Source organism: Camelus ferus, chromosome 12 (assembly GCF_009834535.1).
Source record: "Camelus ferus isolate YT-003-E chromosome 12, BCGSAC_Cfer_1.0, whole genome shotgun sequence".
Lineage (NCBI taxonomy): Eukaryota > Metazoa > Chordata > Mammalia > Artiodactyla > Camelidae > Camelus > Camelus ferus.
In genome coordinates, this window is record NC_045707.1 from 17,413,453 (window position 1) to 17,440,661 (window position 27,209).

A 27,209-nucleotide genomic window follows, 5' to 3' on the forward strand; every position below is an offset into this window, starting at 1 on the left:
GCCGTCATCACTACTTGACAGTGTGTCATGCGTCTCTTTGCTGGTTGCTTAGTTTTACTCTCTAACGTAGAGACTGGGAGCTCTGTGAGGACAGGCTGTGTGCACCTGCTTGCTTGCTCCAGTCTTCCCAGGGCCGGAGCCGTGGCCCGCTCGCTAAAGCCTGGTGCAGTGAGCCACTGCTCCGCAGACATGACAGGCACAGACCCACGAGGTGAACGTGCAGGCCTCCAACGTATAGTGGGAAGGAACTGGCCGGAAAAAGAGGAAGGCAGGGCCGGTGTAGGGGAACAGGACCGGGTGGTGGGTAGGCAGGAGAGTCAGGAGGAAAGGAAAAAGGAGTGATCGCTCTGGCAACAGGAGGCAGGCGGGGTGGGACACTGTGGGAGCTTTTGAGAAGGGGAACAGGAGGCCACTCTGAAGCTCGAACGCCTGACAGTCCTGGGTGACGGCTCCTTGATCTCAGCGGCCTGAGCCCCTTGGTGTCGGGGATGATAGCTCCTGTCTTGCAGGCCGTTGTGGATAGGTGCCTCGGTGCGCTGGAAACCCCAAGCCTGTCCGGAGGCGTGTCAGTTTACAAGGAGCAGCTGTCACCCAATGCCTACCTGGCCAGGAGCAGACGGCAAAGATCCGTGTCAGGCCAGGGACCCTGAAGGAAGCAAAAGCTGGGCCAAGAAAAGTTGGACAGGGCAGCTCAGATGTCGACATCCCTGGCAACAGATTCGACAGCACACAGAATCCACTGGCATTGACCATTTATTGTGGGGGAAGCAGGACCTAGACATGACCCCAGTCAGAGGACAATGAGAGCCCCTTGGCTGTGAAGACGCAGAAAGGCACAGGTACGGAGGGGCTGACCCCTGGCCACAGGGAAGCATCCTGGATATGTGTGTTATCTCTGCATTGGAGGCAGGGACCCATTGAAAGGTGATCGAGGAGGAGAGCTCACCAAGAGAGCCCAAGGCTGGACCTCCTGCACCAGAGCACCGCCCAGCTGAGGACAACAGGAAGAGGGGGTGGGACTGGGATTGTGGTTACAGAAGAAGCGCTTTCCTGACTTGGGAAGGGGACCCAGGGGAGGAGATGAGGACAGCGGGAGGAAACGGATGGAGTCTGCAGCTCTGTGCTCACAGAGCCAGCCATCGCCTGTCCTTCATCTCGAGGCCTTTTTGGTTGCACAGCTGCCGCCCGAGGTTTTAACAGGGAGAGCCTTGAACTCGCTTCCGCAGCTGCCTTTGGTTTTGACGTCCACCGCCGAGGCTTTGTAGCTGTAACCACTTGAGGTGCCAAAGCCCACGCTGAAGCCAGGCCCTCCTGCCCCGGGGCTGTTGTTGCTGATGACGGCTGCAACGGTCGAGAGAAGACCCAGCCCGGTCAGCCTCTTGGGGCATCCTGACTTCTCCCTTAGTTCTCCCTTGGGGTGGCTTCACATGACAACACATTCTCCATTGGCTATTTTTAGTTTAGTAAGAGATCTGCATCAGCACGAGTCATTTTTCATGTACTTGGTCCCACGTGTTTGATCTTTCCCTAACTCATCTGTGTCAATCTGTCAATATTGGGCTGTAAGCATTAGCAGGCTCTGTCAGCGAAGTTGCCCCCGGGCAGGGCCAGATGAAGAAAGGCACTTCACAGAGGCCTTCTGATGCTGCTGCTGAAGAATGGGCTGCTGGGAGTATCCCTGCCTCTCACAGTAGAGCACCTCCCCTGCACTGACTCCAGCTTTTCACTCTGGAGGAGGTTATTTCTGCCTTTTCATCATTCACCCTTTCAGGCGCCCCTCAATCCCTCTTACTGCAATCGAGTGCCTTTTCTATGGACTGGCCTCAACAAAAATAGCTTGGAGTCATTAGGCATCATTCTCACAACAGACCTTTGGATTATATCCTGTTGGGTGTCACTTGATCTTTCTATAGGTTACACTTTTATATTTCATGATATTATTTTCCTCCTTGGTTACTAAAGCCAGCCCTCTCTGTGTCCCTAAGGCTCCCCTGAACCCACTCTGTTATTCTGTTATTCTGACTTCTCTTTGGTGTCGTGGAATTAGAGAGACAGACTTCTGGTCGGGGACAAGAGTAGAACCAGCATCCTGCAGATACTCACAGATGCTCACGGAATTTGGATATTCACCAGACATCCTGAAGAGGGAGAAGAAAAGCAGATAAACCCTCCATAAACCATCACCCCATTGATCTAGGGAATCACCTCTGTGAATCAGCCTCTCTTCTCGGACGTACCACCTCCCACGCCAGCCCAGCCTCCTTTCTTCCCAAACACCCCAGGGGGACCTCTCAAGAAACCTCTCAAGAATATGGGCTACAAGGAGGCAGCTCTCCATCAAAGTGGCTTTGGGATTATCTGATACGTGGGATAATTGTGCCTCTGCTTCTGGCCAGTTATGTCATTGGTCTTAGACGATCAAGAGGAATGAGCTCACATCGTCACTGGGACTTAGGCTTTTTGAGAGTAACCTTGAACTTGGGTGACTCTTGGAGGCCATTTTGCCCTGTCCCCCCTTAAGAATGCATCATGAGGGGTTAGGAATGTTCTATTTACTAATTTCTCTAATTCCTCTCCTACCACCTTGGGATTTTTACAATCCAGTCCCTCTTGCAGTCTAACTTTGCTCTTTCTTACTGCACCATTTCAAGACCATTCTCTATAAGATTTTATCTCAGTAGGACCTGAACAAAACCAAACTGTTTGCCTTCAACCTCCCTACTAAAGCACAGAGAGGACGCTCCAGACAATAGATACCCTCCGACCCTCACCGGCACTCCTCGCCCTCCAGCAGCTTGCGGTAGGTGGCGATCTCCACGTCCAGGGCCAGCTTGGTGCTCATCAGCTCCTGGTACTCCCGCAGCATCCGAGCCAGCTCCTCCTTGGACTGATGCAGGGCAGCCTCTAGCTCATCGAGCTTGGCCCGGGCGTCCTTCAGGGCACAGTCGCCCCTCTGCTCGGCGTCGGCGATGGCCATCTCCAGGTTGGAACACTGAGGAGCAAATGGATTCAGTGCTTTGGGTCAGAGCACAATGCTGAGAATCTGCTCAGAAGACCTCCCCTCATTAGGTCCTGACTGACAGTAAATGCTTTGAGGTCCTCCTGGTTTCTCCACCTTTGGACATCACTAGAGGTGAATTCTGCATGTGAAGGTGGAGTGTCCTTCCTCGGGAGAGAGGAGGGACGGAGGGACGGAGAAGGTGGCGACCTGGGAGCCTGGCCCCACCCTCCCTCCTGGTCTGTAACCTCGACTGTAAGATTCTAACGCCTACCATGCAAAGTTTCTGGGTCACTAGCTTTAATTCTGCCCCACAGTGTGAAGGTTGTCTTGGGAGATACAGTAAATTGTGGGGAAAAAAAAAAACCTGGGGACCAATAAAGTGCCTATTAATAAAAGGTCTGTCCAATAAAGCTACCACATTGAGAATCTGGCCTCTAAAATCCCCAGAGGATCATGCCACCAGGCACAGCCTTAAAAGATACTTTTGCATAACTGACACGTTTTATAAGTTTACAAACATCGCTGTTAGGTGTTGCTTGCAGAAGGAAACTGCAGGTGGGGTGCAGCGATGCGTCCACCTGAAATCTGGGGAGAGGAAGGTGTTTCTAGAGTCTTTCAGTCTTGGGTGTGTGTTCTGGTCACTGGACTAAAGTTTTGGTGGGATCAAAGTATTGGCTTCTTTTTCCGGTGTGTCCCCTTCTTCTGAAGTCAAATCTGCTTCACCCCAAGGAGCGCAGCTGATCCCAAGGCCAGATGGAATTTTTGACTGTTATCCAGCCAATGCCACCCTCCTCTTCCAGGCAGGCCCCCAGCCGTGCAAGCACCCATAGTGGTTTGGGGAGTGGCTCACAGCCTCAGCAGAAACACCTAAAACCCAGCTTCCTAACCATCAAAAAGCAAGTTCCATCCTCAGGGCTGCGGGGATCTAAGTATTCAAGGCGGCGGCAGTAAGCTCTACGACCTGAATTCAGCCAACCTGTCCTCTGTCCTGCACTGACCCAGACCCTGCAGGTGAACCTGGGGGACTCCGGAAGCTTGGGTCTTGTGAGCCCCCAAGAGGAGCTGCCCTGGGGACCGAGCATCGAGAGTGACTCCCGCTGGCTCCCCCGCGGAGGACATCTCCCCTGACCTCCAAAGCACAGCGGCATTCTCATCGCAAAAAGTCGCTTGCTGGTCATAAGCTCACCCAGCCGTGACCATGTAGCATTTTAGCAGATACATATGGTGAAATACGGTGATTGGGTACCAAAGGTAGCTTCAAACATCTTGTGATTTTCTTTCACTTATGCAGAATTTGATTAAATAAAAACACCAGAGGTTCTTAATTAATCTGCTCTTATTTCTTTGCACTGCCTTGAGCCTACTGCACTGAGGAGGAAGGTGTGTGCGTATGTGTGTGTGGCACACAGAGAGGGAGTGGTACAGGGGAAGGGCAAGGAGATGGATGACTTGATTGCCCAGGAAGCTGAGACCCTAAATCCTTGCACCGGTCTCCACAAACTCTGGGAAACTCATGGGTTTGCTTGCTTCGGAATCACAGGTACGGCCCCAGTAATGTGCTCCCGTGGGCGGCATGTGGTGTAGCGCCCCCACAGCACGACCACCAGGAAAGGCAAACCCAGAGCACAGCCCCTGGGCCACGTCTAGCCTGAGAGGCTCTTCCTTCCCAGCTTTTTCCTAAAATCCACCCTGGTGTAACCCCACCTGCTCGAGGAGGCCCCACTCCAGTCCTCACTCAGCCAGAGCCCCCTGGAGCCCTACAGCACTCACGGCACGAGCTGTCCAGAGCGGGGGGCTTCATCCTTCCTTAGGAGTCCCGACTGCTCCCTCGTCCCTAATTGTAAACTCCCGAAGGAGGACCTTTGTCTGCCTTTTCTCCATAGTTGGTCTCATACTGATTGGTGCTCAACAAACCCTAGGAGTGAACTCATTTCATCCAACCCACCTGCTTCTTCACGTTCCCGATCTCCGAGCGGAGCCTTTGGATCAGCCGGTTGAGATCTGAGATCTCAGCCTTGGTGAGTTTGAGGTCATCCCCATGCTGGCTGGCCGTGACCTGCAGCTCCTGGATCTGAGGTTGGGGGGTCAGAGACGAGGAGCACAGGACGGTTGAGAATTCACCCACTAAGGGTTTTCCAGGAGGGGGAGGGGGACCGCATGCAGTTCTCTTTATCCAAGCTGCGCAGGCGCAAGAGAAGGGGGGGGGGGGAAGACAGCCCTTTCCTTCTGGGTAGGCAGGCCCTGCCCCAGGTCAACAGGTACCCCAATTGTCAAATGTGCGAGCCTAGGTGGAGTTTGAATTTCCTGTCCTCACTTCAACAAAACTGGAAACAGAAGAAAAGCTGAGATAGGTGGATTAGCCACAAAAACAGCACCAGAATCTTATCAGGGTTGTGGCTTATGTGGCCTCAGCTGTCATCAAGGGCCATGGCAGGGGAAGGGCTAAACCCCTATATGTCCCCAACACATGCCAAGACTATGGTTGATCTCTCAGGATCACAGGAAGGCATTTCCACAAGGCCCAGCTCCAAGAGGAAGGAAGTCCCTGCCCAGCCGAAAGTGCACGCACACACAGAAGCACCTGCATGTGAGCATGCACACACGACAGCAGGGGGCAGCTGTGGTCACTGGGCCTCGGCACACCTGGCACTCGGCCCACCTTGGTCTGGTACAGCGCCTCGGCCTCGGCCTTGCTCTTCAGGGCGATCTCCTCGTACTGGGCGCGGACCTCAGTGATGATGCTGTCCAGGTCCAGGTCCCGGTTGTTGTCCATGGACAGGACAACAGATGTGTCGCTGATGTGGGACTGGATCTGAGCGATCTCCTGGGGGACAGTTAGGGGAGTAGAGCCAGTTAAAGGGTTCTCATGAGGGGGGATCTTCTCTGGATCCTCCCTGGCAAATCCACTCCCACCTCCCCGCCCCTTCCTGCCCTTCCTTGGCATTTGAACTCTGCCTTCAGCAGATCCTTGGAGTGCCAGTGCCCACGGGTTTGAGATGAATGCATGCAGCTCCCGGCCCTAGCGTGGGACCGCCCTCTCCATTGTGCACTCAGGGCTGCTCCCACCCTAGTCCACTCCCTCTGCAGCAATGGCCACCCTTCACCTGTGGAATCAGTCTGAACTCCTTACGTGGCACTCAGCATCCTCTACGAAGTCGCCAACAACCTCCCCTTCTCCGGGCCTCTCATGCTTCAGCGCAGCTCTGGCCTCCAGATCTCCCCTTGCTCTGCTCCTTCAGGCCAGGGCATCGTGCCCTTCCCAGCACCTCGGACACCTTGCACAGCTTTCTCCAGGACCCTTCTCTGACAGCTCAGGCAGAACTCACCATTCCTTCCACTGCTCTCCTAAAGCTCCCTACATGCTGTTTCCCTGCCAGGCTGCGGATTTCTGGAGACAGGAATCGTTTCTTCTCCATCACATTCTCCTCTGAGCCTACCCCACTGCTCAGCACATAGTAGGGCCTCAGCAAATGGCAGCTGCACTGAGTCCAAAGGTCCCTCTGCCAACCTTTGGTCCACACAACCGTCCAAGCCAAGGGCCAGAAGCTACTTATAAGAGGAGCAGGGCACCCCAGAGAGGTCAGGGATGTCCTTACCCCTTCATAGAGGCACTTGAAGAATTTGATCTCCTCTGTCAAGGCATCCACCTTGGCCTGGAGCTCAGCCTTGTTCATGTAGGCTGCGTCCACGTCCTGGGGAAGACAGAGAGGGGCCAGCTGCCTCCCTGTATCCTCCCTCCTGCCACCAGGAGCCCTAGGTTCCCTGCTCTCTCCACTCCCCCACCCCATGCTTCAATGGGAGGCCCAATCCCTGAGAGCAAAACCAACCAATGAGCAGGGCAATGGCTGCACCAGAAGTATGGCCAGTGCCTGGGTCTGGAAGGATCTGGGAGCAGCTCCATCCCAGGGAAGGGACTTGGAGAAGAGTGGGCAATTACAATTCTAGTCGCCCCTGCCCAAGGGACTAAGTGACCCATAAGGTCCCTTCCCTCAGCCGACGAACAGCACTGTCCTGGGCACTGAGGTAGCTTCTGGCTTCTTCCAGCCCTTCCTGCTCCACTCTTACCTTCTTGAGCACTACAAACTCGTTCTCAGCAGCTGTGCGTCTGTTAATCTCCACCTCGTACCTGTGTCGGGTGAGAGAAAGGAGACAGCATTGCCACTGGGATAGTTCCATTCTGCAGACACTGCCTGAGCAGTCAGTGAACGCCTCTGTGCCCACAGCTGTGGGGCAGTGGTCTACAAATGGGGCACGCAGAGCCTTCCTAAAGGGGATGGGAAGAACAGGCTTCAGGGAATCAATGTCCAGCTCCTTTGTTGACAGGCAGCCTACCCTGAAATGTATCTGCCTGGGCCTCACCATGTGCCTTAGCCCAGGGGGCAAAACCTCCCAGGCACCAAACAGAACACTATCCCCACCTTCAAGCTGTATGTTCTACCTGTTTCTGACAGAGTTCTGTGCCAGGTAAAGCAAGGTCTTAGAAATACATTCAGACAGAAGGGAATGGGACTGGTCTCAATACACAGATATTCTAGCTTGGGAAGAGGTAAGAGTATTGATCATTGCCCTTAAAGACCTCACTATTCCATCCCTCACTATTGTGAAAAAGCATATTACAGGACATTTGTGAGAACAAATGGAAGAGAGCATTGGAAAGAAATAAGTCATGCTAGAAAAGAGCTTTTTGCGTGTACTTTAACATGAGCGATTCTTTCCAGCTTTTACTCCTTCCTAAGGCACTGGTTGCCAAGAAAGAAAGAAAAAATTTGTTGAATGGTTGAAGTAGTACAGTTTCATGAAGTGGGTTATTTCAAATGCGACTGGAATGAAAACGAATGTATGCATGTGTATGCATGTATATGCATGACTAGGGACACTGTGCTGTACACCAGAAATTGACACATTGCAACTGACTATACTTCAATTTAAAAAATAAATAAATAAAATAAAATGTGACTGGAACATTTTCTGAGACTGTCAGATTTTTCTAGGTTCCCTGGATAAAATACTCAGAACATAGTTTACAGGATTTATCTCAGGCGCTTTGTGTGTTATTCAAAAGATAATTGAAAACTTTTTATCAAATTATACTAGGAAATAGTTGTTTCTATTACAGTCACTCTTTATCTCATATTATCTTACATTATCACATTATCTTACTTTATCATATTATATTCCTCCTATTAACAGAAATAAAAGTATATATGCTACTTGCAGACCAATTAGCTTTTAACAATTTATATCTTTCTATTTCATAAAATACGTAGAAAAAGTTTGATCATGATGGCTCTCAAAATTAATGACCTTCAGTATGCTATAAATAACTTTCCATTATTTACTTCTAGAAACCAAATATCAGAGTTCAGTACACACATACAGCATTTACAAAGAAAAGCAATGCATTTTTATTACTATCAACTTTATAAATAGCTTCTAATTTTAAAAATACATTACAAAGCTAATTAAAAGTTAAACCCTGACAAAGTACATATTGATTTATCTTGTTTTAGAACATAAGTAGATGTATTAATTATATTAAGTCTCCATCACTTTAATCTTTAATGTTTTCAATAACCTACTGTACAAGAGGTCATCCTAAGTTTATTGCTGATGGATTTGAAAATAGTCCCCGAGAAGTACATGTTTATATTTTTCTTTGTATTTAGAAGTGAAGCCAAACTTTTTCTGATAGAAAGCAGCTCTTAACCTCTCTGGTTTGACGATGAAAGCTGGCTTTTTCAATTAAGCAAATGTTTTCTATAAATTGAATGAGCTAAGGTTTTGGAAACTGTGTTTGAGTGCGTACACACAAGTAAAAGTGGGGGCTCTCTGGAGGTGTTCTTTAAGCCTGTCCCCACAATCTGTGTGCTTTCAGAGCTCTGGGCCCATGTCTCCTCCTCCCTCAGGCTTTCCAGTGTAGGGCTCAGGCCAGAGTCCAGGTTTGAGGGGACTTCAGCATAGGGCTGGACAAGCCGATTGAGCGTGGACCAAGACAAAGAGCTCAGTTCTGACCATCTCTACTCCCTCGTGGAAGAAGTCATCTGTCCCTAGAAATCCTGGCACCTGGAAGCAAACCCCCAAAATAGCAGATCACACTGAGCCTAGATGCACCACTCGCACCTCAGTTGGCTTAACTTGGAGGGAGAAACCATCTCTAGTTCCAAGTATAACCTCAATTGTTCTCTTTAATGGTGGGATTCAGCAGCACAGATATGCCTCATCGTGAAAAAAAAAGTTTTACAAACTCGTTTTTGCTTAGCTTGAAGATTTGTTCTAGGATTGGAAGGATGTCTCACATTCCAGGAATTCCCATGGAACACCTCATTCAAGGAGAGGTGTAAAGCCATTTGGGTTACCCATCTGGTTTTGAGACAATTCTCTTCCCCTCCATTCCTCCATTTACAATGTTAAAAATTGAGCACATTTCCTAGGCAACTTGGAGCACCATTTTGGGTAGATCTTTTCTCTTCCTAAGTCTCATTCTGTCCATATCTCTCTCCCTCCCCTACAGGAAAGGAAGTGGCAATGGTATCAGCAAAAGATCCAAGAAGGCAAAAATTCTGGCTCCAAATCATAACCTCATCTGTACTCAAGACCCCCCAGTGGTGTTTCTCTGCCTCCCCGCTCACCTCTTCTTGTAGTCCTCCACCACGTCCCGCACGCTCCTCAGCTCCGAGTCCAGCCTCACCCTGTCCCCGGACAGCACCTCCAGCTGCTTCCGCAGGTTGCTGGTGTAGCCCTCAAAGACGTGCTCCAGGTGGTTCTTACAGTTGTTCAGGTCCAGCTGCTGCAGCAGCTCCCACTTGGTTTCCAGTACCTGGTTCTGCTGCTCCAGGAACCGCACCTGGAACCCAAAGGCGATCATAGCCCCAAATCCCCTCCTCCAATGCTGTTTCCTCTCAAGGGTGGGGACAGGGCCCCAGAAATCTGATGCCGTTGTCCTGGAGTGAAGGGCGGGAAAGAGCAAGGTTCATCAGAGTGGATTCAGCCAGGGGGACATGCCCATCTTGTCTATAAGACAAGAAATAAGACCCAGTCTAAAAGGTGGACTTAGGCAATGCTATCATCCACTACCATGACTTAACATGTGATTGAGGCAGCTTCTTTTACTATTAATGCTGGTGGTTTCAGAGTGAAGGGAAAGGAGAAGCAAGGAAGCAGGGCCTGGGGAATGGCACTGGGAAAGTCACTTTGGTGGTGAGTATGTTCTCTCTTACAGCCTAATTAGCTCTCAGTTTGTTTCTTTGGTTTCTGAAGCAGATTATCACATCTTTTATCAGTTTCCTTTATACTTGATTGAAGGTTTCACATTTTTGTCCTGAATAACTCTCAGCCCTCTGCTACTTACCAGCATCCCTCTTCTCGCCAATCTCTTTGGCTATGTTTTTCTCCACTCCCGCCATCTCTCCACCAACCCTCTTACTTCCTTTTCCCAAGCATAGGCATGAGGGACACAGGCTACTGCTGCCTGTTCTAGTGACCGGGCACATTGCTTGGCCTCTCTCTGCCTCGGTTTCTTCACTGCAAGGCAGAATGATAATTGAATCACAGGTGGTGCATTGATGAATGAGAACCACTTGGGACTCACCCAGGCACTGACGGATGTCAGTTGCCGTTAGTGTATTACATCCTCTATCACTCATGGTCTAGACCTTCCCGGGCAGAGACAAGAAGCCCAGTCTTTGTCTCCTCCCATTCGTTGGGTCACTGAGTCTGAATCTCCAGAGCCATCTTCCCTGTTACCTCAAGTTCTGGGCACACGCACACCTACATCACACACACATGTAATTTGACAGGCCGTCCTTCCAAGTCTTCTCCCCTCAGCACCCCCTTCAATGTTCTGGCCCTTTCCTCTCACCTCCACTAGAAGCCTCCCCGGCTAACATCCTTATCCCACTTCCTATCTTCCAAGTCTTCCCCAGCCACCAAGCATCATGTCCTGGGACACCCTCTGTCCTGGATGTGTGTCCCTATCTCTCTGTCTCATATGGAGACCCTCAGATGGCCCATTCCACCATTTCCTGCCCCTGAAACATCCCTCTCCCTTCCCGGGGTCCGCTCCTGCAAAGAAGGAACAAAGCTCCCCTTTACAGGGAGGGTGTGCCAGGCACAGTTCTAAACACCTTAGAAACATCTGGTTTGTCCTTATGACAACCCTGTGGGGTTAGAGCCACCCATTTTACAGAAAAGGAAAGGGAAGCTCAGAGAGGTTATCTAACTCACCCAAGTTCCCACACCCCGGTCAGTGGCAGAGGGAGACCCCATGTACACTGGTCACCAATGCAGGGACAAGCAGCGGCTCCAGGACCCACCTTGTCGATGAAGGAGGCAAACTTGTTGTTCAGCGCCTTGATCTGCTCCCGCTCCAGCGCGCGCACCTTTTGGATCTCAGGGTCCAGCTCCACATTGAGCGGGGCCAGGAGGCTCTTGTTGACGGTGACTTGAGGGATGCCGCTGGGCGGGCACACGGATGGACACGCGGGCCCCAGCCCGGTGCTGCCAAAGACGGTGCCCACGAGGCCGCCCAGACGGCCGTGTCCCCTGGCCGCGGCGCAGGCACCCAGCGCAGAGCCGCCCCGCCCGGCAGCGGTGCTCAGGGCCAGGCGCCGGCAGCTCCCCGGGCTGAAGAGGCTCCGGCTGCCGAAGGTGGCCGTGCCCTTGACGCCAGGCCGGAAGGAAGCAGAGCTGCTGCTGACCCGGCCCAAGATGACGGCGGAGCAGCCGCTGAAAGCCAGGCGCTCTCCGCCCTGGTAAAGATGCAGCTGGCGGCTCATGGCTGGGAGGTCGCGGACTGATGGGCGGCGCGGGAGACAGGCGAGGGCGCAGAGAGCGGCTGGGCTGTCGGTCCACGCTCGCCCCTTAAATAGCTGGAGCGCGGGGCCTGGCGGGAGTCAGCCTAATTTGTAGGTGGGGAACACCTTTTAGGCCACATGGGCCCTCTTGGATTCTTCATTGAGGAAATTACCATCTCCTCTCTGAGATTTTTGTCTCTTCCACCCTGAACTTCCCATGAATCCCCTATAAAATGGCCCAGAACCCTGCATTTGCTTTGCTTACCTCCTGCATCATGGTAATTTGACTACCTTATCTCCCCTTGCTGCCCTGCAATTACGGGGATGATCACTGCCCAGATCTCTGGTGGAAGCTCTCAGTAGGTCTGGCCTCTCTGGGTATGTGTGTTTGCGGGGTGGGGGTGAGGTGGTAACAGGGGAGTGGATGCCCAGGCTGGCTCTGCTTCAGGACATGAACACAGTCAAGAATATTCCAGAGAAACTTTCTTAGCCTGTCCGCTGCTGCTTCTCCAGGCCTCTGGATGAAGATGTCTCTGTCCTGAGTGCTGGAAGGAAGTTCTGAGGGTAAAGACTTCCAGCCCATCTGCAGTGACTTCTCATTCTGTTGGGGGAGGCGGGACCCAGAGACAGATAAGGCCAGTGAGATTTCTGGTCACAAGTGCTGGGGGGTGATTTGGGGCCAGAGCTGAAAGCTTTCTCCAGAGAAGCATTTCTGGAACCAGAGTTGGGGAGATACTAGCTAGCATACAGGGAGGAGGGCGGCCTGGGAAGATGGCACAGGAAAAGCTTTGGGACAGTGGTCTTTCCTGAGGTTTTAAGATTGGATTTTTTTCCTTTTCTTTTTTCTTTTGGTTTCGGTTTTATATTTTGTCCAGTTTTTTCCTAAAAGCAGAGGAGGGTCATTCATCCAATCAAGGAACGTCTGGTCAAGACATTTGCTGCCCTGGCATCTCTGATTCTGGATCCAAATGTGACGGGTTGTCAGGAACGCATTAAGAAAAGCCAAGGGAGACTCCTCCAGCCTGAACTGAGTCTACAGCTCAATTCTAGAAACTGATTTCATATAAGCTCAAGAATATCTTCTTCCATCTAACCCAATTTCCTTTTCTCAAACCTAAGTTGCCTTCAATTCTCTTCTGTTAGAAGCAGCCTACGACCTATACGGCATCCAGGTGGGGTTCTAGTTCATCACTCTTATATCTCAGTTCATCTGAGTCCTGGGCAGGTGTCCCACTCCTCCATCAGATTGGCAGGTCCCTCTGATTAACTCTTTCCTCCCCTGCTCTCCTGGGGCTCATCCCAGGCCTTGGCACCAGGGACATTCAGGCTGAATGTGAAACAGGCTGGTGCTCAGGATGGGGCTCATGCTGTGCCCTAGGTTATAGTGTGGAGCCTGGACTTCCTAGGGCCCTAATGGGGTAGCCAGCTGGTGCCTGGGGGTAAATGACTGACACAGCCTCCACTGAACCAATCATAGGGTGTATTAACAGCCAAAGTGTTCACCCCACGGGGAATAAGGCTGGGGGTGGTGGGCATTGGTGAGTGATGGAGATGGCGCCGGCCACAGATCAACAGATAGAAGAGTCTGGGGTGTCCCGCGTGAGAAAGAGGGTGGACTCTCTGAGCTGCCTAAGAGGAGATACTATAGTCCATTCTCTCTGGAGAGGGGAGAGACAGTGTCAGTGTGGCTGGGTGAGCCTCCCTTACACCCAATAGCTTGCGCCTCCCACCTCCCATCCCTGTATTATACACCCCCCCCTTACTGGTAACCTGGTTAAAAAAAAAGAAAACTAGAAAAGAAAGGAGAAGAAGGCTGATGCTAGTGTCAGTAATTAAAGTACTGGGTTTTGTTTTTTGGTTTTTTGTTTGTTTTATGAAGGGGAGGTAATTAGGTGTATTTATTTATTTATGCTTAGATGAGGTACTGGGGATTGAACCCAGGACCTCATGCATGCTGGGTATATACTCTACCATTTGAACTATACCCTTTCCCCTAAAGTACTGTTTTTGTAAACAAACAAACAAACAAAAACCTCAATGCTTTCCATAACTTTTGACCATACAGCCCCCTCCTTGACCAAATATAAGAACTAGGGTTTCAAGGAATAGACTTTAAGAAACATTGAACAAGTTATCTCCATTTTGCTGTTAGATAAACTAAATATCCCTAATCCAAACAGACGTACAGTATCTCCTTTAAAGCATGAAGGAGATCCAAGTATAAGTGTATGTGCAGCCCGGTCTAGTTTATGGCAATATGCCCCAGTTCCACTGTCAGAACCAAAGAGGGGTTGTTTGCATGGACTGGAGGGCATGTGCCAGCAGCACCCCAGCACTACCCAAGGGAGAAAGAATTCTGGCAGTGACTGATGTCAAGTGCCTTCACTGAAGGTTATGCCAGAGACCATCAGTCTCACCAAGTGCCCTTGGTTCCTCCTCATTTCCTGGCCTCCTTTGGGCTTTGGCTGGGGCATGGGGTCACATTGGCCAATTGAGTGCGAATGGCATTGAAGTGTGTCACGAGTAGGGCGAGGCAGTTCACAGCCCACGTGCCACCTCCATCTGTCTTTTTCTCTGTCCCAGTAACCTTGGAGGCGGTGTGTTCCAAGTGTCAGGGCTGCAAGACAGGAGAGTCTAGGTTCCTGAGACATCCATTGGGAGAACCACGTAGGAGAGCTGCCTCAACCTGCCTTGCACTGTGAGTGAAAAACACTCTTTTGTGTTCAATTAAGCCACTAAGATTTCCAGGCTTGCCCTTGGAGGCCATCAGTGTTAATTATCTGAATCCAAGCAAAGAGTGGGATGGTAGAAATATCTCTTAATAGCCAATACTCTTTATCTTGTTCATCAAATAATCTTCTGATCACTATTAGACATTTTCTACGTCCCCTCTCACTTAGGCTTCTTGAAGAATAGTCTGTCCTAGTAATACTAGAGGGGTAACAGTAACAACGGTTTAATAGCAACCGTTTATTGAGCACATACTACATGCAGTCGCTAAGTTAAATAATTCTCCTACATTCTTTCATTTAATGTAATTCTCGTGGCAACTTCATGAGGGAACTGCGACTCCTTTTTACAGAGGAGGAAACTGAGGCTCGTGGCGCAGAAGTAGCTTGCCCGAGTCACTCAGTGAGGGAGTGGCAGAGGGGGACTCTCACCTAGTCCATCTGTAGCTTCTCCCATGAGCTCTACAGCGTGAAACCCCAGCTCCTTAGCAGACTTGAAAGGGCTTCTCTGACCTGGCTGTGCCTGCCTCCCCAGCACCAGGTGCTGCTGCCCCCTCCCTCTCCACCTGCCGAAACTCCTCAGCCTGTCCTTCCCCCTCCAGCAACCACGAGCTAATTTCACCATGTTAGTGCCTCTGGCTACCATGCCTACTCCCTCCTCTGTGCCGCCTCTGTGTTTTCTTGTGTTGCCAATATCTTATCTGTGTTATAGTTACATTTTTATGGTTGCATTTCCATCAAGAGCATGGACCAGCTTATAGATCACTATGTCCCCGGTGCTAACTCATACCAGGCACATGATACTTACTAAATATTCCTTGAATAGGTCACAATTTTTTTAGTGGTCCCAAGAGTGTCCTCCTTGAGATTAGTTATTCTGCCAGCCAGTTCTCCTTTAGGCAATAAATAAACTGCATATCATTTATAAGATGGTTTCTTTAAAGTTTAGATTTTGTGAACTGCTTTAACAGCAACCAAACACCTCTTTCAGTGAGCTAATTACATTTTTGAACCAAAAAGACTGAAGACAAGATTCCATTTCCACTAACATTTATTAGGCATGAACTTTTTACCAGGAATTGCACAAAACAACCTGGGGGTATAATTCTGCTTATTTTATAGCTGGAAAAACAAACGAGGGTCAAAAAGATTGAGAGCTTCGCTCATGATCATCACTTAGTCACAGGGACTGAATCTGAATTCAAGTCTATTGACTTGAACTCTCAGACTCTCTCTGGACCCACAGTGACCCTGCTCTGATGCACCTGGGAACCCCAGCCTGAATGTGCACTGGCCTCTAACTTTGTCTGTCTCCTGTCCCATCCTGACAACATCCTCGTGGCCTGGGGACCTATGACAAATCTCTGAGCACAGGAGTGTTTTGGAAACCGAGTGGTGTGAAACAGAGATGGCCCCCTGCTTAAACACGACTCATACACACGTACATAGACAATCCCATCCATACTCAACCCGGTGACATGTCACCAAGGACCAAGAGAACATGGGTCATTACTTTAAAGAGAATCTACCCTTGGCCTTTCCCCAGGAAACAAGGGAGAGCCATAACCAGAGTACCAGGCTTTCTGGAAGTGGCCTTCTGCTGCCTCTTGACCGGTTTTAAATCTTGCCACAAGACAGTTGTTGGCTCCCTCCCTCTGCTGGTCATCTGAATGTTCTTAAGGGTGCCCACTCACTGGAGCACTGACCTGAGAAAAGCACAACCTAGAAGGTGCTTCTGCTGGGGATGGGGGACAGAGATGAATCCTGCGTGTCACCAAATCCAGTATTGGTGATGGTGGGGCCTGCTGTCCATGCAAGGATCTCTTGCAGCCAGATCAAAAGATACTTTGGGACTCTGGAAGACGCTGGACCTTCAATGCCCTGTGTTCCAAGTGGCTGACCTCTACATACAGAAGAGGTGTGGTGTGAGACAAGGATTCCCTTAGGACAGAGAAGCAGCCCAGGCCTGCATGAGTTGTATGGATTTTTTGGTGAGATGGGGAAGCAGGGAAGAGAAGCTTGAATGTGGACCAGAACTCAAATACTGAGCACAAATCCCTTCGTTGATGGGACCAGCGGGCAGGGGTACTCCCAGCCGGACAGGCCAGGAACAGTGACAACCAGAGCTGATGTGGCTCTAACAGGAGACGGTCCTTGCAGGTCTATCCGTGGACCTGCAATCTCGTGGGGCACATGGCCCAACAACTACCTAAGCCAGGGCATGGAAGGAGCAGCAGAGCAACTGGGATTGCCCTTCAAAGAAAGCCTTCCTCGGCAAGGGGGCATGCCGTCCAGAGAAAGGTTCGGGTCTCTGTCCTTGGCAATGCTTCAGGAAGGGGAGGCTGGGTTAAGAGAGGTCTCTTGGGATGGAGGCAGAAGAAGGGGCTAGAATCCTGATTCTAGATGAAGAAAGACTAAGGCAGGGAGTTGCAAAGAGAGGAAATGTTAGGGCAAAGGAAAGCAAGGAGATGACGGTAACATGCGTGACAGAGGAATTTCTTGGAAAAGAGGGTTCAGGAGAAACCAGAGCAAGGTGCCCAGACGACTGCTTCACTCTATCTTGTGGTTTTCTTGGTGGGTGAGCTCAGAGCTGGGGTCTTTCCTGGTGGGTCCTTGAATTCATTTGCACTCAGCAGCCTGCTTCTGGCCTCCCCACGGGGGCTACAGTTCCCACTGCCAGTGACACAGCCCGCAGGTGTGATGCCGCAGGCCCCGCCAACAGAGCTGGGCCAGTAGCCATAGGCGCCGGCGCCGCTGTACCCAAAGCCGGCTCCTGCGCCCGCGGTCCCGGCCGTGGAGCTGCTGATGACTGCTGTGGAGGATGGGGGAGGAAGGATAAGCGTGTGTCCCAGGTCAGGGAAGACCCGAAGTCCTCTCCAGCCTCCCAGCCTCAACTAGCAAAATGCCTCCCTCTTAACACTCGCCATCAACTGTGGTCTTAGTGGCACGTGCTCAACTCCTGAGCTGCTCAAGCACCAGGAGAAACAGCCCAGATCCCATAGGACCCCGAAACCCAGAGCCTTCTCTTTGTTTTAACAAACAGGAGTAGCAACAGCTTCCCTCAAAGGACAGGTGATGTCCAACCATCACGTAAGCCGACAAGTCTGGCATTTAACTTAAGAATACTTTCTTAATTTTTTTCAAAGAATTTCCTGATTGCTTGACTTAGGGGAGGTTTTGCCAGCTTATCTTAGGAGACCAGTGGGGCAGCTCAAAACTGATTATGCAGTGAATCTGTGGACGGGTCTCTATCAGAGTCAGGAGGTATCGCTCTTCCTGCTCCCAGCTTCTGTCACGCAGGAAAGCCGGGGTGGGGCAGAAGAGAATGGGGAGAATCTCATCCTAGCATGGCTGAGATTTCCGGGAAGGGGTCAATGTGAAGTGTCAGAATGCGATGGGGAGCTGACTCCACAGAGGAAGAGGCAGCAGGTCTCATCAAAGGAGGCGATTACGACAATGGTGCTCTGCCAGGCACAACCCAGGCTGTTCCATGGGGGTCTTGTTGGTAGAGGACCACTTACTTTGTGTTCATTAATGGGCTAAAAATATTCCTTCAGGGGTGTTAACTACTCACAGATGCTCACAGAATTGGTGTATTCTCCAGACATCCTGCATGGGGAGAAAAACACAGCTGCTTCTCTATCGTGTGGCACCCAGGTTACCCTCACCCCAGCCTGAAGTCATCAGCCAGCCTAGCTCGGCCTCCACAAGCCCTCAGCTGGCCAGGTGGCATGCACCGCGCCTGCGTGTCTCTGAGCTCCTCTCTCTCCTTCCTCAGCCCGCTCCTCCCACTTCAGAGATGTACGGACTTGCAACCCCGGAGCCCCCAGCAGCGGCACTGCCTCCCGGATGCCCTCCCACTGAGTTCCTCTTCAGCTCGCTGCTTCCCCCCTGTGGGTCTACTGCCCAAATAAGTGCGCGTGTGGAAATATGAGCCTCGGGAGTTGCCCCTAAGGAACTCACTGTACGATTTTAGAAGCAGTAACTTCTCTCTGGGTTTTATTTATAAAATAGTGCTGGGTTAAAACAGGGGTTTTCAAATGTCAGTGCTTCATCTACCACCCTTCCTGGTATTGCTATGACCATGGACAACTCATCCTGTTATAAATTTAGTATTTTTCTTTGATTCTGCCTTTTAAAACAAAAACGATTTGGCTTAAAAGGAAGTTTTAGATCACCGGGGTAAATAGAAACTAGTACTACCTGAACAAAAAAGACCAAAACAGTAGCAGTAAAAATAAATATAATAAAAATAAAACAATTAAAAAAAATTTTTTGGCCATATATTGTTGTCTGCCCAGAGACTCTAAACCTAGGATCTGCTTTCTCTTTACTAAATTGGGATATTTGCAAGTGTCACGGCGGTGTTAAAGACACAACAGCACCACACTGAAGCTTTCTCCCTATCATAGCCTGAAGACGGGAAGGAGAATTATAAAGGAGATCGCTCTCTCATTATTGGATGCCGTTTAAGACTATGTTTGTGGGTGACCTGAAAAGCATTTCCAGCCCCTCCAGTAGCCTGATCTCAACCTCCCATTTGGGAAATTAAGTCAGAGGATTCCAAAAGTCCTTCCAGCTCCAACATTCTAAGATCCCTTCCATCACCCACCGGCACTCCTCGCCCTCCAGCAGCTTGCGGTAGGTGGCGATCTCGATGTCCAGGGCCAGCTTGGTGCTCATCAGCTCCTGGTACTCACGCAGCATCCGGGCCAGCTCCTCCTTGCCCTGGTGCAGGGCGGCCTCCAGCTCGTCCAGCTTGACCTGGGCGTCTTTCAGGGCACAGTCGCCCCGCTGCTCAGCATCGGCAATGGCCATCTCCAGGTTGGAGCACTGAGGGCAGGGAGGTACTTTCTCTCCCTGAGTTCTGAGGCACCCTGAGCCTCCCTAGACCCTACCAAGTTCTCACTGTGGTTGGACCCTCCCCTATCTTGCCCCACCTCCTAGGGCAAAGCCACATCCATGGCAATGGGGACTTGTCAGCCCGGGACTGGGAGGCTTGTCATTCTCAGCCACTTGGCTTTCCAGAAAGACCCTTCCAGTTGTTCCAGAATTCAAGTGGGAGCTAAGTGTGAGGGATGAGAGCAAGGCTTCCATTTGAGGAAGGGGTTCTGAAGCAGAGGATCCAGAGGAGGAAAAGGGCCTGGGGGAATGTATGTGACTGACAGTGCTGACAGTTCACCCCTCCCTCGGGGCTGAGCCGGGAACTCCCAGAACCCCTCACCTGCTTCTTCTCACTCTCAATCTCCGAGCGCAGCCTTTGGATGAGCCGAGTCAGCTCTGAGATCTCGTTCGTGGTGTATTTGAGGTCATCCCCATGTCGGCCAGCTGCCAGCTGCAGCTCCTGGAACTAGAGGAAGAGAGCAAAACAGGGAGCTGAGCTCACCAGCAGACTGTCTTTACCCAGGGAGTGTGGCAGAGGTGGGCAGGGGTCCCAGCTTCACCAGTCCTCTCAACAGCCTGCCATCCAACCATCTGTTCATTGGATGTATTTACTTGCCTCAAGCACAGTTGACCACTGATAGTTAGATTTGGCCATTAGGACTATCGAAAAGTCCCACACTCTCCACGCTGCAACTTTATAATGCACAACTCCAATTATGAAACTCCTCTGCCTATAGCCCTTCAAAGTCAAGGCCAAATTCAAACTCCTAGCCTGGCACAACGTACTTGGAGATCTGGCATCCACCAGCCTCTCCAGACTTACTTCTCACTTCCCCTACCTGTCACCTCCTTGGCTCTCCACCGTGCCAAATAGTCCCAGGTTCCAGAAATTCCCCGTGTGCTCTCAAGTCTCTGAGTCTTTGCATGAGCCTCTCCCTCCAGCTGGACAACCCTTCCCCTTCACCCTCCCTTTTGCCCTAGCCAGCTCCAACTCGGCCAGTGCAGACTCATTTCCTCCAGAAGGCCTTCCTCGATCCCCGAGTTGGGTGTACTTCTGTGCCCATAGCCCCCAGCATACCGGTCCATAGGTCTTATGATACTGTACTGTGAGCAGTTTCTGTGTCTTTCCCATTAAACCCAGAATGACTGAATAGCAGGGACCTCTTATTTTATTTCTGAATTCCCAGTACCTAGTACAGGGTCTGGCTGGTACTCAAAGTAGGTCTGATGAATGAATGAATGCATGCGCGCATGAAACAAAGAGGGAGCTGATGGGCTGCCCCCCTGTATTTTCTGTGACTTCCTCCCTTCATAGCTCCGCTGGGCCCTAGGTTACTGGCAGTCTTGCTGAGCATGGAAACACATTGTGTGTGTGTGTGTGTGTGTGTGTGTGTGTGTGTGTGTATCTGTGTGTGTGTGGCAGGGGGAGACTCCACTCTACCCCAGCACCAACAGTCATGAATTTTGGGTCATCTACTAGTTTGGGATTAGTCCTGCCTTTGATGTCATCCATTGAATAGTCAACAGAGAGCACGTCACTTCTACCCCAGAACTGGGAAACAGAAAAAAACGTAACATTCAGAACTTTGGTGGCTGTAACTGCCTGTCTGTCTTTGGGTGCTTGGCCTTATCAGTTGTCTCTCATCTGGCCCCAGGGTGGCCCTAGATTCAGGGTCCTTCTTAAAGATACCAAGTCCCCTGGAAGGTAGGGGGGCTTCTCACTGTGCTCCTGTGTCTTATCTTTGCTGCTAATCTTGGGCAGTTAACACTGTGCCAGGATAGGCGGCCTTTTCCTGCTTCTGGTCACACTGCCCCCATCTTTTATGGGCCAGAACAGAGGCACTGACTCCCCAGTTCTGATACCAGGCCATCTCCTCCCGAGGCAAATTGAGAGCAAACTCCTGCCATTCAGCTCCCAGCCCACCCCAAGCCCTTATCCTAAATGCATCTTAACCAGAGCCATGGAATTGGCAGTCAGCCATGGAGATTCAGATCCAGCTCCATCACTTAGCAGCTCAATGGCCTTGGCGGGTTACTTAGACTCCTTGAGCCCCAGCTCCTCCATCTACGTTCCCGTCAAAAGGGGAATAACAACAACAACAAGCCCTCAGAACTCCGTCGCTAGGACGACACTGATGACATTCTGCTCGGTGAGCGCTTGCCCTTGACCGGAGAAGTGCACGTGTGACTAACCTCAAGCAGCAACTGATCCCAAGTCATGTCTGTGCAGACCTGCCTAACGCTTCCAGAAGGACCCTGGGGTTAAACATTAGTCATTAACAATCCAGAGGGGTAAGGCCACATGGCCACCTCCGATTCTGGCTGGCAGCAGGAATGTAGAGGGATTTGGAAACTGGGGACTTGAGTTTGAACTTTTCTCAAGAAGCCCTGGCCTGAGTTGTCTCCTAGGCCTTGAAAGTCTCCCTCCCTCCCTCCCGCCTCTGCAGGTCAAGTCCTTCTGCTCCTGGGGTAGCAAGGAGGCAGGGGGAGGGACAAGATAAGGTCTCAAGAGTGTGGATTTCCCTTGAGAAGGATCCTGATAAACAGAAAGGACAATTAGGAAGCCGCCTTCTTGATCTGAGAAACCAAGTTATCTAAAGACTCATTTTCCCACCCACGACCCATTAGAGGAGTTAAGATCTAAGGGACTCAAACTCCCCCTTTCTCCTTGGAGTTGGACTTGAATGGAAAGGTAGGAGTTCCCCAGTCTCAGATCACACTGAAGAGACCCCGTAATTTATTGTAATTAATGAGGGGGTTGAGATGCTGACTACCCATGTTTTCCTCCTTCCCAGACTCAATTCAAAACTCTCTGCCTCCAAGGACGTTGTTCCTGACTTGCCCCACCTAGTAATAGTTCCCTAACCTCTGTCTCGCTAGCATTCATGATGCTACAACACGTTCATTTAAACTCAGCTGTATGTGTCCTCTCATGATTGCGCGGTCTCAGTGGATCGTAAGGTCAGAGCTGTCTCCTCCTCCAGTGCCTGGAACCATGCTGTGCTCTCAGAGAGCAAGGGGGCCATGGTGGGTCATGGGATTGGACCAGAGACCCCAGAACACGTGACTCTGGGGAGGCATGCAGCCCCACCTTGGTCTGGTACAGCGCCTCAGCCTCAGCTTTGCTCTTCAGGGCAATCTCCTCGTACTGGGCACGGACCTCGGCGATGATGCTGTCCAGGTCCAGGTCCCGGTTGTTGTCCATGGACAGGATTACAGATGTGTCACTGATGTGGGACTGGATCTGAGCGATCTCCTGCAGGGGAAACAAGGAAGCCTGAAATGCCTTTTGTGAGCAGAGGAAGGTACCAAGGTGATGGACCTGCCCCAGCAGGGGTGCTTCTAGACCCTCCCAAACAGATGCAAGCTGTACCCCCCAAAACTTACAAAGATGGAGCCCACCAGTCCAGAGGTTCCAACAGCACATCTGAAAACTGCTGGATGGGTTTGAAGAAGCCCAAGATGAAAAAAACCCCTGTGTCTGTCACCTGAGACAGGTTAGGAGAGGAAAAGGCAGAGGGGAAACAGCTGGGCCACCACACAGGAGACACTAAGGACCTGGGAGCTCACAGAAGCTTGGCCAACAGACAAATGGTCATAGACATGGTGGAAAGGGTGTGAGGACTTCCCACATCCATCCCTGGGGATGCATACTTAAGACCTGAGGAAGTAACCCAGGCAGCAGAGGGAAGATAGGAAGAAATGAGAATGTGCTTGGCTGAAGATCAGTGGGAGCCCCTTAGGGCCCCATGGCTTCCAGAAATATGTGAGACTGGGACATCTGGAGGCCAGGCTGTGACTGATGGCACAAGTCAGTTGGAGGTATCAGGTTAAATGTCATTCTTGCTTTGATCTACAGAGCTCCCAGTCTCCAAATGCTGGAGATTCTCTGCACTCTTAAATTTCCTGATAAGTAACCGCTCATTCACATGTCTGTCCTTTCACAAGGCAGAGCTGGGAGTGGGGTTGGGGGACACTTACCCCCTCATACAGGCACTTAAAGAATTTGATTTCTCTGTCCAGAGCGTCCACCTTGGCCTGCAGCTCCACCTTGCTCATGTAAGCTGCATCCACGTCCTAAGGGAACCCAGAGACCCCCTGACATCACCCTTCTTCAAGCCCAGACAGGGCTTTCCAAGAAATTGGCACCCCGGCACTCCACTCTGTGGCTGGCTGCCCCAGGGAATGGAGTCAAGACCCAACAGGCAGGAACCTGACTTCCACCCAGGACTCACTGCGAGACTTTGAGCAAGACCCTCATGCCCCTGGAACTCCTTCTGCCTCATCCAAGGATGGAATCGTTTTACTGTCTCTATTTTCAAAGATACAGAAAAAAGCCCTATCCCCCACATGGTTGGTCAGTCAGAGCCAAGGGCAGTTTGCCAAAGACAGGCTGAGTTGGAGGGGGAAGCCGGCACCCTGTCTCAAAGATGTCCTGTTCTCCAATCCACCCTGGGCATGGCCCGGGGAGGGACCTCCACATCTGCGCTTCTGCCCATTTACACAAAACACAGAACAGACAAAGCGATGTGTGCTAGATAAACACCAAGGTGTCCCAGGATGTCCCCAAACTGCAAATCCCCCCCCCACCTTCTTCTGGAACTTCGGCTCCAGGCCCTTCTGTAGGGAGCACAGGCCCCAGTCTTCCCGTGCCCCCCACACTCCACTCCCTGGGGGACCGAGGGGCACGCACCCTCTCCTCACCTTCTTAAGCACCACAAATTCATTCTCAGCAGCCATGCGCTTGTTTATTTCCTCCTCATACCTGCAGGAAACATCAGAGGGAAGAGTGTGCGTGTGTGTGTGTCCTCATGTGAAAGGACTACAGAGATGTCCATGTTATATGCCTTTTGACAGATATTATTCTACATCTTTGCAGCTCTGCCCAACTCACTAGGAATATATGGCCAGCATTGTGGGTGGGGTAGGAAGTTACGCCCTCCCGGACCAAGTGACCGATGGTTTGGCTCTAGCTTTCCTCTGGAGCCTAGAGAGTAAATAGGTTCTTCCTCCTCCCACTCAGTGTCCAAATCCCAGGCACACGCCACTGCCCCTCTCAGCCATCATTTCTTGTGTCACCCGGCTGCCTGACACCGCTACCAATAACCCCACCCGCCTCCCCAAGCATGAGTCCCGAGGAAGCTGGATGGACTGTCCCCTGGGACAGGCAGAAGAGCATGGTCCAAATGTCCAGGGCCTGAGGGAAATGAGGAAGCCCAGCAGAAATTCCAACTCCCTGCCCTACCTGGTTCCTTGGAACTTGGGGGCAACCTGATGAGCTTAAGACCCAAGAGGCTGTGGGGTACTCACCCTTGGAATCTCGCTATTGGGAAGCAGGAGGGAGTGGGCCAAGGAGGCGGCCACCCACCAGGACAGCCCCACCACTGCCCAAGAGGCTGGCTGCCCACTGCCCAGCCCTCCTGGCCACCAAGAGAAGGACCTCATCTTGCCTGGGCAGAGGAGCTCAGGACGGGTCACTCCCACCTGAGCTCAGTGCCCCGACGTCAGAGGCAGACATCCCAGTGTCTACAGGGAAAGCCCAGTCCTGGGAAGCTGTCAGCCTGGGCCCAGGGTCCCCGCTCACCTCTTCTTGTAGTCCTCCACCACTTCCCGCACGCTCCTCAGCTCCGAGTCCAGCCTCACCCTGTCCCCGGACAGCGCCTCCAGCTGCTTCTGCAGGTTGCCGATGTAGCGCTCGAGGATGGGCTCCAGGTGGTTCTTGCAGTTGCTCAGGTCCAGCTGCTGCAGCAGCGCCCACTTGGTCTCCAGCACCTGGTTCTGCTGCTCCAGGAACCGCACCTGGAACCCCAATCAACAGACAGTTAATGGTGAGAGGCCGTAGGGTTTCCTTTCCTGGACAGTGGCTGTGTTTTCTGATGCTCCATAAGCTTCATCCTTCAGAAAATGGCACTTGTACCCCTCCCCATCCGGGCCCTTCGTCCAACCGAGGTTCTCTTTTGGGGGGCGGGAGTGGCCTCAGGAGGGGGCCTCACCATCTTCCTTTCCCTCTAGTCAAGATCTGTTTCCTGTGCACCTGTCCTCACCTGCCTGGACCAGTGCTGATGGTCAGCCTGGACCCCCTCTGTGGGGTGAGTCCTTAGACACGTAAACTGGCCCGTACTGGTTCTTGTGCACCTTGACTCCTGGCCTGGTGGCCCGGCCTGGTGGCCCGGCCTGTGCTCTGCCTGCTCTCCATCTCCCCAGTCATGGCCTCTCCCAGCCCAGCCAGAGGCAGGTGCTCAGCTGATCTGGAGTCTTGGGCTCTCCTGTGTGGCTTTTATGTCCGGTTCTCTGTGAACTCAGAGCACTTCCCCAAGGGGAGAAGCAGCCTTCTCAAGTTACGTCTACAAGCATCATACTATTCCCTTGCTAAAAACCCCCTGATGGTTCCACCTGACCTACAGGGTCAAGTTCAAACTTCTTCTTGTGCTCTTCACAATATGCCACCGTTCACCCAACACCCAAACCCAAGGTCTCCCCAGTCTCCAGACAAGGCCTATTGTTCTTCATGTGACTGCTCTCTCTCCCCAGGTTGCCTTTCTCCACCTCCATCCTGCAAACTCCTACTCATGCCTCACCACCCTACCTCACCGTCACCCCTGGTAAGTGTCCCCTGCTCCTCTAAGCTCTGGAAGTCTCCTCTTCCCAAAACCCTCCTACCCCTTTGTTCCTCGGTGGTTCTCAAGGGTGCATCAGCTTCACCTGGGGCCTTGTTAACACACAGGTCCCGGGCCCAACTTCCAGAGTTTGTGATTCAGTAGATACGGCGTGGGGTCTGAGAATGTGCGTTTCTAACGAGTGCTCAGGTGATGCTGGCGCAGCCAGTTTGGGCACCACTTTGGAGAACCACTGCTCTAGGGCACCATTCATCCCCATCTGCCTCACTGTATAGTTTGGGGTGTATCATATGGGCTACGAGTCTGTTTTTCGACCGGAGTCTGAGCTGGTCTGGCTCCCGTGAGAGGAGTGGCCAGGCTTTACGGCTTTGTAGATATCCTAGGGCTCAGCTTTCTCCAGAAAGTCCCACCTTGTCGATGAAGGAGGCGAACTTGTTGTTCAGTGCCTTGATCTGCTCCCGCTCCTGAGCACGAACTTTCTGGATCTCGGGGTCCAGCTCCACGTTGAGCGGGGCCAGGAGGCTCTCATTGACGGTGACCTGGTGGATGCCCCCTGGAGGGCACACAGTCGGGCACACAGGCCCCAGGGCCGCACTGCCAAACATGCTGCCAGCAAAGCCGCTGGCCCGGCCTCGGCTAAAACCATAAACCCCTGCCCGTCTACTGCCGCTGGCCATGTTGAAGGAGGTGCTCCAGGCGCCCCCCAGGCTGTACAGGCTCCGGCTTCCAAAGCCCCCGCTGAGCCCTTTGTGCATCGCTTGATAGGAGGACGAGCTGCCCCCTGAGAGCACAGCTGAGCAGCCACTGAAGCCCCCCTTGGCAGCAGCTCCCGACTTGCAGGTGAATTGGCGGCTCATGCTGGGGAGGCCAGAGAGCTGGAAAGAGCAGCTAACCCTTAGATGAGATGCAGTTCACCAGCCTGTGGTCTCAGGCGGGAGACCTGAGCTTTATAGGGCTCAGGAGGAAGACAGTGCCCTAATTTGCGGGTTTAGTTTGCCTGCGAGCAAGAAATCATTTTCTCCCAACAAAATCAGAGACATCAGGTAAATAACTTGAAATCCCCCAAAGTGCGGGATTTGCAAGCCTTGCTCCTGTAATTTGAGTCTTATCTAATTAACATGGGTAATTAGGCTGACCAAATTATCCCTAGAAAGATCTTGGCTGGGAGGCTTCTCACAGCCTCAAC

General features: G+C 51.7%; 2 protein-coding genes across 4 annotated transcripts; both read right to left on the bottom strand.

Annotated features, from left to right (window-relative positions):
* Window positions 1-735: 735 nt before the first annotated feature.
* On the bottom strand, window positions 736-11,843 carry KRT72 (keratin 72). The gene is made up of 9 exons (XM_014557410.2): window positions 11,314-11,843; window positions 9,631-9,845; window positions 7,067-7,127; window positions 6,598-6,693; window positions 5,661-5,825; window positions 4,947-5,072; window positions 2,772-2,992; window positions 2,104-2,138; window positions 736-1,341 (listed from the first exon to the last, which is right to left on the bottom strand). The coding sequence occupies exons 1-9, from the start codon at window positions 11,773-11,775 to the stop codon at window positions 1,151-1,153; spliced, it is 1,572 nt and encodes a 523-aa protein (XP_014412896.2). The 5' UTR covers window positions 11,776-11,843; the 3' UTR covers window positions 736-1,150.
* Window positions 11,844-15,555: 3,712 nt separating this feature from the next.
* On the bottom strand, window positions 15,556-26,940 carry LOC102505195 (keratin, type II cytoskeletal 73). 3 transcript variants are annotated; one of them, XM_032492910.1, is made up of 9 exons: window positions 26,434-26,940; window positions 24,991-25,205; window positions 24,111-24,171; window positions 23,388-23,483; window positions 22,498-22,662; window positions 19,747-19,872; window positions 19,135-19,355; window positions 18,097-18,131; window positions 15,556-17,331 (listed from the first exon to the last, which is right to left on the bottom strand). In XM_032492910.1, exons 1-9 carry the CDS (start codon window positions 26,878-26,880, stop codon window positions 17,078-17,080), a joined length of 1,620 nt encoding a protein of 539 aa, XP_032348801.1. In that variant the 5' UTR covers window positions 26,881-26,940; the 3' UTR covers window positions 15,556-17,077. The 3 variants fall into 3 exon arrangements, with proteins under 3 accessions (XP_032348801.1, XP_006182528.2, XP_032348802.1); XM_006182466.3 differs by having other exon boundaries at window positions 15,556-17,334; XM_032492911.1 differs by lacking the exon at window positions 23,388-23,483 and having other exon boundaries at window positions 15,556-17,334.
* Window positions 26,941-27,209: the final 269 nt, after the last annotated feature.